Source organism: Buceros rhinoceros, unplaced genomic scaffold (genome assembly GCF_000710305.1).
Source record: "Buceros rhinoceros silvestris isolate BGI_N320 unplaced genomic scaffold, ASM71030v1 scaffold24380, whole genome shotgun sequence".
Lineage (NCBI taxonomy): Eukaryota > Metazoa > Chordata > Aves > Bucerotiformes > Bucerotidae > Buceros > Buceros rhinoceros.
In genome coordinates, this window is record NW_010389357.1 from 1 (window position 1) to 12215 (window position 12215).

The 12215-nt window shown below is 47.5% G+C and overlaps 1 protein-coding gene across 1 annotated transcript in view; it reads right to left on the bottom strand.

Moving 5' to 3' along the window:
* Nucleotides 1-2357: 2357 nt before the first annotated feature.
* LIMA1 (LIM domain and actin binding 1) overlaps nt 2358-12215 on the bottom strand; it is a gene marked incomplete at its 5' end in the record, with an annotated part of 10207 nt that continues 349 nt past the window's right edge. The window contains 6 exons of the mRNA XM_010134090.1: nt 2358-3345; nt 3723-3856; nt 6725-6840; nt 7525-7582; nt 9523-9630; nt 11938-12089. Of these exons, the coding sequence (XP_010132392.1) occupies nt 2358-3345; nt 3723-3856; nt 6725-6840; nt 7525-7582; nt 9523-9630; nt 11938-12089 (1556 nt within the window). The remainder of the gene's footprint in view (nt 3346-3722; nt 3857-6724; nt 6841-7524; nt 7583-9522; nt 9631-11937; nt 12090-12215) is intronic.

The window sequence follows — 12215 nt, forward strand, 5'->3', positions numbered from 1 at the left end:
AGCCGGGGCTGAGGGCTCCCCGGTGACGGAGCTGCTCGGTCAGGTTCTCGAAGTCTCCGCAGAGGGGGGGTCAGCAGCAGCGTCCCCGTGCTCGGCACAATGATCCGTCTCCCGTTTAATAGCTCTTCTGGCAGCTGTCCAGTCGAGAGCAAATTAAACGGCCCATTAAGCACTCAAATGCTGTGATAACTCATAGATTCGAGGACAGGCCAGTTCATCAGCTGTTCACTTTTTTTTAATCAACTATTTAAAAGTATGACTTGTGCTAATTTTTCCTTGAAGATGTTCAGCCCGTCTGAGCCACCACTAAGGGTCCTCATATCTCACAGACACCTCGGATTCAGCTAGAGCTCACGATGAGGAACAGCAACATAGCTGCAGCCAGTATCGCTTTGGTACCCTGTAACTGGGGATGTGCTGTAAAACTCGATGGTTTCCTGAGAAACGAGCAGTAGGCACGTTCAATAAATCCAAGTCCACAGCAAATGCTCCTCCCTTCCTTTTCAAACACACTTAGCACCCATGCAGAAAGATCTCCAATTGCTGAGTAACTTGAGGACGTGGATTTATTTAGGAATAGATAAAGGTTACAGAAAGCAGCGTGTGCTTGCACATCACCTTTGTTTCACAACACCTCTATCTGTACAAATCATCTTTCTTCTCCCTTCAAAAGAAATAAAAATTAGCAGCAGGCTGTACCCTCATGATGCGCCACTAACACCTCCCAGCCCGATACCACGCTGCTGCTCCCTTCTTTCTCCATCCTTCCCCTCTGTCCACATCACACACACGTGCTGCTCCAGGACATTGTTTCTTCATGGTCTTGGTCCATGTCGACTCCCACCAAACCCACCTTCAGGCTTAAGTGAAGGTAACTGCAGTACCAGGAGCTTATGGGGAGGGGGAAAAGCCCCTCAGCCGAACTCGGCTGCCATGCTTGAGACCCACCTGAGGTAAAATACCGGCAGGTCCTTATTCCTTCTGCCCACCCCGCTCTACTCCCCCAGTTCTGAGGAGAGCACGGGCTGCCCATCGCGCTGCTCACCAGTAAAAAGTGGGCGCACAGTGTCACCTAGTGGTACCAGGATCGTCACTGCCCGGTCCCAGCTCCAGTGAGAACTGGTGCTTCACCCATCTTTTCCCACGGTCTTTTCCAACTGCCACCTCTTTACAAAACGAGAACGAACCCAGTCCTCAGACTCAAATTTTAATGCAAATGACCAAACTTTATTGAAGGTTTGGTAGTTAGCAGGACTGTTAAGAAAGCAGAATATTTTACACCTCAAGTATAGTTAAGAGCTAATTCTCACGAGAAGACAGTACAAATAGAAGCTAATATAAAAGGGCATCCTCCTTCCACCCTTTGAGATTTCATTACTGGTAAAATAAATGAAGTCAAGTTTAACAGCTTCAGTGGCAGCAATCAGAAAGTTTCAGACAGTTTATTCCAGAGGTTGTTGCAATGCAGCATAATTTCACAGCCCTAAGGAAAAGATTGATGTCAGCTTAATACAAGTAGGATTTCAAAATTGACAAAAGGCCTTAAAAATATTGTCTGCAGTTTAAAATACGTGATGACGAACTCCAAGTAAAAAAACCCCAAACAACAAAAAAACAACCCCCCACTTCAAATGCATACGAAGTGTGGGAGAAATGCCCTGCAGGCTGCTGCAGAAGGGCTGCCGCATCCTCAGAGAGATCTGTCAGTCAGCCCGGCTTCGGGTTAAGCACTAAAATACATCTGTTCCAGCAATGGGCACGTATTCCAGTTGCACAGAGGGACGTCGAGTGGGGAGACTTCAACTGATCAGGCAGTTGTGAGAAAGAAAATCACGTTGCACTCCCTTTAAGATGCTTTCGTTGTTGGATACTAAAAAAATCCCAGTTGTGCCCTTGTATTAAAGTGCATTAAGTGACCATCTTTAAAGCAGGCCAGAAAGTCCCTTTGAAACTGGTCCCCAAGCACTGCAGGAGCATTTGTAGTGGTCAGAGGAGTGTCATACGGAGAGCCTGGTCCACACCACGTCATGAGGACGGTGAGATTCATCAGTGGTTACTGAAGTAGGTACAGAGCGGGTCAGACAGCAGGAGCACAGCACAGCTCTGCGCTCATGCCGTGGACAGAGGTGACCTGTTGAAGCCATCCCACAGCCAGGTACTTGTTTCCAGGCACCTACATAAGCTCTTTGGGGGCTTCAGAGTATTTTCCTAGTTGAGATAATTTGTATGCAGGATTCCCTTGATGTCGATGTGCAGTGAAGCATCGCTTTTGTGGAGGACAGCTGCTTGTTAAAGCTAAAACCACCAATTCAAAAAGGCCCAGCACCTCGCAGCAAGTTTCCTAGCAAAAGGCCAGTTTAATCTTCATCGTCGTCTTCATAGTAACGATTCCTTTTGATCTGTTCTTCCACGGACAGATCTTCCATATCTTCACCCTCCCAGAAACCGACGTCTTGGGATTTGCGATTCTGGTTAGGAGACGATTCCTTGGCAGTCACGACATCGGCTACGCTGGAGTGTTTAGGAGAATCTGGTTCAGGGAATTCTTCATTGGGGATTTCCTGCTCTTCCTCATCCGTCTCTGCACTCACCTGACCGTTTTCTACGAAGTTATGCTCTGCTGTTTTGAAACCAGACAATTCCTGTTCTTCCTCTGCATTTTTCTCTTCAGCACTCTGGATATTCCTATTCTCAACCTTCTCTTCCTTGTGCTTTTTGTCTACCACGACCTCTCTCTCTGGTTCCTCGCTCCTTTTCAACATGTCTCTCTCTGCCTTAGGAGGAGAAGAGGAATTCTCAGGTTTATGGCCTTTAACGGATATTGTTCTAAAGGAGGCTGCGACTGTAAAGGGGCGACTTCTTTCCTTCAGCGATGAAGATCTTCTTAACTTTTTGAGATCCAGGTCCACATCCTCCAGCACGTCTGGCTTGGAAATCTCCTCTTCCGGGGGCCACTTGGGTTTGAATACTTTGATGCCCTCGTCTAAGGCACTTCCTTGAATACTTTGGTCAGAGGGAGGCGGCCAGGCAATCCTGAGCTTTTTTGTCTCTGCTGGTCTCTCCTCCCTCTCAGGCACAGCTGTCGCTTTCGCCTCCATAGTCGCTGCCAGAATTCCCACCTTTGCGATTGGGGCATCCTCTACTCCTGGGCTTTGTGGACTTTCTGTTGCGTTTACACCATGGGCAGCTTTCTCTGGGGATTCTTCACATTCGCTTTTGCCTGCCCATAATTCCTTATGCTGTTTGTGTCCAAAGCCTTCATCGTAATTGCCTTTAGATTTGAAGAGCTGATTGAAGTGAGGCTTGCAGTAGATATTCCCACGCAGAGATGCATACGTCCCAAGGCTGTTTGGGAGAACACAAAGCCAAACGTTAGCATCCGGTGTCTCAGCCACCCAGACGGGTCTGAGTTACCTTTCTGAAGGGATTCAATTTCAGTCTTCCAAAGACAAGCTAACAGCTTTCAGGAGTCTGTGCAACCTCTTTTCAGCTGCCAAGAATCCTTTACAAAGTTGGGTGTTATATTCCCCCCCCCTCATTTTCTTACATTAAGAGTTTAAAAACAGACCACACCCGGGGCAAAAGCCTTGAGTAGAACCAGGGGTGTATCACCACTCCTACGCTCCTCTCCAGTGCGCTGGATTAGGGTTGCCCCCAGCTCAGCTAAGTCCGAACAGCATCTTCCCGAGCTGCTGAAGAGGAAAACTGCACAGCCTGTTTACCTGAGCTTGCTGTTGCAGTAGGAACAGCGGAAACAGCTGATGTGAAAGACCTGCTGGTTGGCAAAGAGCCTCTCCATGGGGTACACGGTCTTCTGACACCCAACGCAGGTCTCCTTCATTGGCAACTGAAACTTCTATGGCAAGAAGAGAAAGCTTGTTACTGGAAAATTAATCAGCTGCAGGGGGCCTCGGCTCGGGCTCGTGCACGGCTTGCAGAGCACTCAGAAAACCGGCAGCTGTTCCCTCTCTGCAGGGCTCATTACGGCAGGGGGGGTTCTGGTGGGCAGCAAGCAAGGAGCAGGCTAGGGCAGGCCCACAGCATTGCTGTGGCTTGACAGAGGGCCAAGACTTTGCCCCAGTGAATTCCACAGCCAAAGCATCACAAGCTGAGCAGTGGTTGAACAGGAACAATGAACATTCTAGAACTCAGTTACAAATTTGAGCCAATTCCCCAAAAGCTGTTGAATCTATTTCTGCAACGTCTACTGTTCGTGATAGGAAAATGATGGAGAAACATTCAGGTAGATTACAGTCAGTGTAAGACTTACCAAATAAAACAAAAATAGTGTAGAAAAAGAGCTGAAACAGCCTCCGGGAAAAAAAGGTAGAGGGTGGGAGGGGAAAGGAGTGGAACAGGCGGCTCAATTTTGAAATGATCCCTTTTTGCTGAAGGCTCTCCTCCCGTAGAGAGGAGGAAACACCGTCAGCACAGATGCAGGCAGCACTTCTGACTTTGTGGGTAAGCGATTCCAGTTCCATCACAAACACCCTGTACTCGGGTTTCAGGGCACACAGCCCTCAAAGCTGCGCAAGACTTAAACTGAGCAGGACTTTGAGGTTAAACAGCTAAAATCGTTTGTGTGCTCCCTGAGAGAATGTCCTGAGAGTTTAGGGCAAGGGCAAACCGAATGCTAAGGAGCGAAGCGCCACTGCTGCGCCAAGTGCCCATGAGAAAAAGGGCACTCGATGCCACGCACTTCTTGCAATCTATTCAGGTTGGCCAATAGCGAAGACACGTTAGAGCAGAAATTAGATATCGCAGAGCTGAGAACCTCAGGCTGCACGTTGAGTACAGCCACGTTAGCAGCAGGGTGCAGGCGTGCTGGCTCCGGGGCGTGGGGCTGCAGAGGCACCCCGGTATCACGGCTTTTCTTTAACAAAGCATTACCTGCTACGCTGCCTAAAAGGCTTCAAGGAAAAATATGATGCCTGAAGAAAAACACAGGAAGGTCACAGGAAGACATAGTTAGAGCAATTTATTTATAACAGCCTGGAAACAATGGTCAGGCAATGAAAGTTAGAGTATGTGGGGGACAGACTGCTGAAGACAGAGCCAGCTGAAGTCACTTTGTCACAGCCAGTTTAATTCAAGTTTAGTCGGTACTTCAGGTTTTTTTAAGGCATTGCTTGAAGTTACAGTAGATTAAAGTTCTAATTGTGATGACAGCTTGAGCAACAAAAGTTCAGAGTGCCTTTTGAAAAAAAATCCACCATTTCTAGGCGCTGCCAAAACTGCGTATGAATTTTGAGTCAGTAAATGAAATCTCACAAAAAGAGAGGTTACCGATGCAGACAAAAATCTCATCAGGCCTGCTGGCCACGGGGAGCGAGGCAGCAACAACGCGCCTGCCTGTCAAAAAGCAGCTCGCCCTGAAAGCTCAGTTTTGCGAGATGACATGACGGTGCTGGCATGTGCTTCTGCAGTTCACATCCCCTTCCGAGAAGAGGAACTTACTTGTTAACAATGAGCCCTATGTCTGATGGAGGCGTTTTGGGGTGTGAAGAGAGAGAAATTCCTTTCCAGGCATACTACAAACAGGAGCTACAGGAGGAAGGTGAGGCCCAACAAATATAAAAAGCTTCAGAGAAAGCTGAGAGTTGAGCTCACGTTAGGAGAGAAGCAGAAGGCAGGAGTAGAGGTTAGGAACCGAGAACAGGAAACGGAAGCTGGAAGAGACAAATAGGAACCTTACATGAATAAACAGCATTGGGGTCTACCTCAGCAGTGCAGCAGCTAAAGCAGTAACAAGGTAGAGGTCTAAATCACTTCTAATAATGCAAGGACATGGCACAGAGGACCGAGACAGACACGTCGTGCGTGTCTCGTATGCTGTAACAGACTGAGATGACAGAAAAGTTTTAGGCAGCTCTAATTTCGCCCACTGGCATTTGTACTCCAGAATGCTGGGAGGCCGCATCTCACTGGTCTTGGTGAGGTCAGTGCTGTTCCTCTCAAAGATGGGGAAAACAACAAAAGCACAGTTGTTTCCTCAGGAGCAGCCAGGAAGTCTGTGGCAGCCCAGGGAACAGGCATCCTAACTCCAGACAGCACACGTGATGAGAAAGAACAGTGTGATCAAAATGTTCAGCACTGCCATTTATGTCTAATCAGATTAGCAAATACATTCCTGCCCAAGGAGCTCTCCATCTGCTTTACAGCTCCCGCTGCAGAAAAGGCACATTAGAGACGCGTTACTGGGAACGCCCCACTCAGCCCTTGGAGTCACTCACCACGGTGCCCTGACTGGAAAGTTGCTACCAGCTGCAGTTACCTTGGGCTCAGCTGGAAGAGGAGGGTGGAAAGCCAAGTCCCAGCCTGCTGGAGGCTCTGGAGATCAGTACCAGGACCTCGGCGCCACTCTCTAGGAGCTGAGGGCTTCAGCAGGGGCACAGACAAGCCCCGGCACCACCCCCTGCTCAAACCCCTTTTCCCACTCCAAGAAACCGCTGGTGTCACAGGGGCAGCTGTTCTAACAGCAGCAGGGCGGCTCCCAGCAACTCCCGCTCAGTCTTTGAAGGAAAACTGGCCGTTTTGAGATGCTTTTCCATTCTGAATTAAAGGTCCCGCATGAGCACAGCCCGACGAAGACCGAGTCAGATATTGATAGTTACTGCCGGACCCTTTGTGACCACATCGGTCACCTCAAGGCTTTTCAGTGTCAAATGGAGAAATCGGTTGGTTTTAACCAACACCAATGTCTGGGACTAAATAGCTGCTTTACCTTCACAGCTTTTGGCAGAGGTGCATCTGTCGGGCCAGCTGGTTTCGAACCAAAGTTTTGCTGCTTTGTGCTGACGGGTTTCTGAACTTCTGTCTCGCCCTCCAGGTTTTGTCCAACTAAGGGAGCAGAGGAGGAAGAAAAGGCAATTGCAATGACCGTACAGCTGCGGAAAGCATATGCTCACGAGACCCAACGGCAATCCTGCCAGGTAAGGGCTAACACATTTTTCCTTGAACATCTGCTACTAAACCTTTAGATCTAGATATTTAAACCTGATCATTCTACTTTTCTGATTTACCGGGTACATGAAGGAAACTAATACACGGGGATCCTACACGAGGCTTCCAGGAGTTGTTCTTTGTGTCAGCAAAGCGCTCACACGTGGGCTTGAATACAGGTGTCAAGCCAAGGCAAGACGAGAACATCTGTATGTGCTTTACTGAATAGGAACTTGCTGTCTCTGGACAACACCAAAGACACGTGGTAATTATCCTGCGTTAATTAATAAGCACTTCAGCCTATTGGCTGATGTAGGTGCCAGAGCTATTAGTTCAAGTTCTCATGGTGAGGAAGCTACACTTAAATGTCTTCGATCAGAGCAAAGCAGAGTTACAGATGTCTTAGAATTGCCAATGAACTTGTGCACCTAAACCAAATTCTCATCGAGTTTGAGTTGGGCACGGGACAGATTTGGGGTACGAGGTGGGTTTCCATTGGGCCGAGCGTCCCGCACACGGCGGGGCAGTTAGTGCCTTCCTCAGCCACGCGCCCCGCACTCACCGAGGCAGAGCAGAGCTTACCATTGCCATCCTCCAGAAGACTGGAGTGGGAAGACAAGCTGTTCTCACCCACAGACACCTGCAAGAGAACATTGGACAATGAGCACCGTCCGCCTGCTGCACTTTGAGTAACCCCGGCCCGCGTAACTCAACAGGCACTTTGCCACACAAAGCTACTTCTGGTTTTGTAAGCAGAGTCCTGCTGGCTGCCAAGACTGTCAGTCCTTGCTACAAGGTAGAGACATCCTCATAATTTCGCAGCTCCTGCAATATTCGCATCATCTGCCATAGTTTTCACATACAAACATCGTATTTTTGTTTTCCAAACACCTGCAGCTTGTCCACCTTTATCTGTCTTCAGAAATCCCTGTGGATTTGGTGAGGTACCTGCCAGGGTTTCTTACTTCGAAATATCTTGACACCAAAAAAAAACCCAAACCAAAGGTTTTGATATGAAGTACTTTCAGATACTAAACACGTTACAGATAAAGCGCTGTCTTTATTAAACTTGGCACTATCGCTATTAAACCAGATAGTTGTAAGTAGCTACACTGAGGAACTAAAGTACTGTGACGAGATTAACTGCAAATCATCACTGATTCACTGTAATGATTGAAGGGTCCACTGCAAGCAACTGAAGTTTGCAAATTACTGAGGAAGCAAGTTATGTGTATTATCATAGTCTGGTCTCCCAGAAAAACAGCTGCACCACCAGCACACGGGGAGAGTCACCCATGGCCGGCTACTAAATCTTTCACAGATTCCGTGTGAAAACTGACAGAGGTTTGCGAGCTTCTTTTGTTTCCCTTTTGCCAGAAGATTCCCGTTTCTGACATGTACTACCAGTACTTTTAATTAGGTCCTTTCCAGCATGCATCGCTCCCTTCCAAAGGCCAGTCCTGGCTCTCAAACAAGGTTCTATTCAGGTTCCTTACTGCACCTGGACGCCTCGATGAGGAACCTCACGATTGCCGCTGAGTACAAGGAATTTTACTCCAATCCTCCATTCAACAGCAGGATGTTTCTGATCTAACGGGTGTTCTTTTAACTAACCCACCTTTGAGCCAAAAGCAGCCTGGCCCAGTTGGAGGCGAGGCTGCTGGGCTCAGTGAGGAGCAGCTGAGAGCCACCGCTTGGCCCCGTGCCCGAGGAAGGCTGGAAAGCTCTCAAAGCCCTCCTGGCATTAGGCTGCCACGTATTCAGAACGGCTGCAATACACAGCACCCAGTTATTATTCAGCCACTTCTACCCTGTCCGCTGTCCCCAGTTTAATGTGCAAATGCTCGAGCGTCTTTATTATCTCTAATTCAGAAAGTAATTTCAGCTCAATTTACAGCTGCAGCTCAAAACCAGGAACATTCTCAGCTACCTTAATCAAAATGTAGCCACTAAATGCAGAAGGAACAGCAACAAGCTGCTTTTACTTGCATCACACAAAGCTTCTCAGGGGTTTATTTTTCTGTCGTGATTTCTTTTTCGTTTTATATTAAAAAAAAAGATCACCAAAACCTAGAAACAAAACAAATATCTGTCTATGAGTCATCTTTTTATAGCTCGGGAACATGAAAAAAGTTTAGGTGGCTTTGTCATAGTCATCAAAAACTCATGATAGATACAAAAAAAAACCAGAACAAACCCCTCCACAAATTCATCAGAGGTTTCAGTCCAAGTCAGCTACTGATGCCATCAGAAAAATACCCAAGTGTGACAGTGAAGGGTTCTACCACACTACAGGCGTGTCATTACTGAGGGGACAGGGGAACTCTCCGAGAAAACATTTGTCTCTAGATATTCTTCACAGCTGCTTAAAAGTCTTCCACGGAGACTTGATAGCTTACAATTCAGATACAGTCTAAAAAAATGATTTAAAAACACTCAGGAATTCTGCAGCACGTGAATAATCCCTATCAGCCGCTCACGCTCCATTTCTAGATGGCCTGTGGAACGAGTGCGTCAGCTGGGCGTCTGCAGCGAGTCCCCCTGACCATGGTCTTGTTCTCCTCCACAGCAGCGTCTTACCTTCTCCCCATCCTGACAGGAAATGGAGTCCTCAAGACTTGGTGGCATATTCTCCTTCTGCTCAGATTTGTAATTCTGGAGTTCACTTTCTCTGGCTTGAATCTCATTCTATAGGATAAAGCACTGGAAAGTTGACAGGTTCTTTTCCCCTAGGACAGCACTTGCTTTCTATTTCTCTCAAAATTCTTTTTTAAACTGTTTTCCTAGTATATACAGTGATCATTAAAGGAAGGGACATCAAAATCTACACAAACTTGGTATGTGATACATTCGCATGAAGAAAACCCACGGGGCTATAGAATTTACTGGACTCGATGGAGGAAGTGCCAGTATTTTTCTCAACAACCCCTCTTCTCTGCCTCCAGATTCTTGTTAAAATCAACTCGCATTTCCCCTGCTCAATCCCCATCTTCCTTCCCCAGAAACGTCAAGTTTTTGTTCAAGATGACGAGTCTTCCAGAGGACCCCTGTGTAATTGAATCATCTGATATAAAAGCAGATCCTAGCCTTGCTTCGATACCAGTCAAAAACCTAATTATGTTATTTGCTGAGATTTTTGCTCCTGACAAACTGACTTGTTTAAGATTTTCACAAAAGAATCTTTCAGACTTAAAAAAAACCCCACATAATCCAGTGAAACCTCGTTTTTCTTTCACTGCCACAGGATACAGGATACTTGGAGAAGACTCGTGCCTTTCACAAGACATCTCCTCTGCCACATGAAAGAGCAATAGCCAAACGCCGGCACCAGCATCTACCAGTCGTTGTAAACAAGCCTGTGCAGAATCGACCACATCTGATAGGTGAGTGAATGTCAGCGTTTTAACCTCTAGCTCTCCCAATGTGCTGTCCCTCCCCTGCCAGCAGCACTCCCAACGCAGAGAGGATGCTTCTCACCCTTACTCCAGCTGTAAAAGCATCTCTGGGTTTTAATCCAGGCCTAATTACACCACAATGCCCTCAAAATAGTTGTTCCCAAGAGAGACTCTGGCTTTCCTTTGTAGCGCAGATGTGACTCACTGGAAGGGAAGGGAAGTATGGATCCCACACTACCATATCAAAAGAGCCCTGGCTGCTTTGTCAGCAGGGAAGGGGAACATCTAGGAGTTAGGGCTGCAGACACTGGCTTCAGGAACCCTGGTTTGCTCCATCTTATGTGCTGCCCCTGTCGATGTGCCAGGCCAAAATCAGAAGAGGTTCTGCTAAATGGGACACCCCAAGAGCACCAGGCTGGACTGACAGACTGACAGCCCTGGGGATTTGCAAGCAAGGCTCTCCAGAGACACCCCGGTAAATCTCTTGCCTCTAGGACATCATTTAGGGGATCAGGCACCACTCAGCCACAGACTGGCAAAGGTGCTCCAGCAAACTCAGTGCAGGGAAGAGGCAGGATGCCAAAATCAGCAATTAGCAGTTAACCAGATTTGTTGCACTGGCTGCAATTCCTTCCCTTTCATGCAGAGAAGTTTACTCAACTTTCCTCCCAGGGGAGGAGAATTAGACCCACAGGGCCTCTGAAACGCAGAAGGAACTTTGGCTGGGCAGAGACTTCTGCCTCTTACAGATACACCCAGGAAACATGCACCCTTCCAAAGCTTAAAACCACCAGTTCTGGCTTCTATCTCAGTGCAAGTTTCCTAACTTAAAAAGGCCTATCCTCATAAAATTTATTACTCTGGTTAATAAAAGTCATACTTGAGCAATAAAAGTTCCCATCATTTAGCAAAAGTATCAGAGAGTTCCACCAAACGTACTTGAGCACTCTGAACAAAAGCTGAGCTCCTTGCAGGCCCTTCAGCTGCAACACCTCACTGTGATTTGTTAATTGCTCATTTCCTAATCAAATATCTGCAAAATGGGCCCGGGTTCATTGTCTGCAAGAGTCTAATTGGATTCAGATAACGAGCGAGAGGACGTGAAGGGAGGTGAAAAAGCCAAAAGGAGGAAAACTGACTGGAGATGCCACAGCTGCAGGCCAGGAGATCCAGGTTCTATGCACTGTACGACACTGAAAGTCGCTCCATCTTACTGCGCCTCAGTTTCCCCTAGCTTACAGCTGACACTCAATACAGAATTGGGTTTAGATTTTTTAGAAAACAAGACAAAACACCAAAACCAGCAACAAACATACAGAGAGCCACGGACATGCAGAAAGAAAAAGAACGTCAGCTGTGCCTGACCTCAGTCAGTGCCACCAACCAATTCCTTCGAAAACATTCAAGGTTATTCCAGAGAGATGCAAATACTTATTTCTTCCTGCAGTATTGTAGAGGCCACCCTTCATTAGAAAATACTCCTATGGCCACAAAGTTATGTTCAGAAGAAGACGGTGTTCTCTTCAAAAAGCCTGGTTTCCATAAGAGCTTCTTCCCAGGTTGGGACAAAAACGCACTTCTACACAAAGCACAGACTTACCGTGGCGCTGGAGCTGCCCTGCTTGGACACAGCTGCCTGGTACTTGGCCAGCCTGTCCTTTATGGAGGTTTCGCTCAAGCGAGGCATCTCCAGGCTTTTCTTGGTCTCTGCCTTGTCTGGGCTGAGTGCTGGACTCATATCTACAGAATGCCCTGGAAAAGAAAACCAGACATGTGAATACAGGGTAAAACTTTCCAGAACACCAGCAGACTGACAGAGAGACTTAGAGATCCCGTCCCTCCACCACCCCCGGGACCACAGACATCCCAGATCGGAAG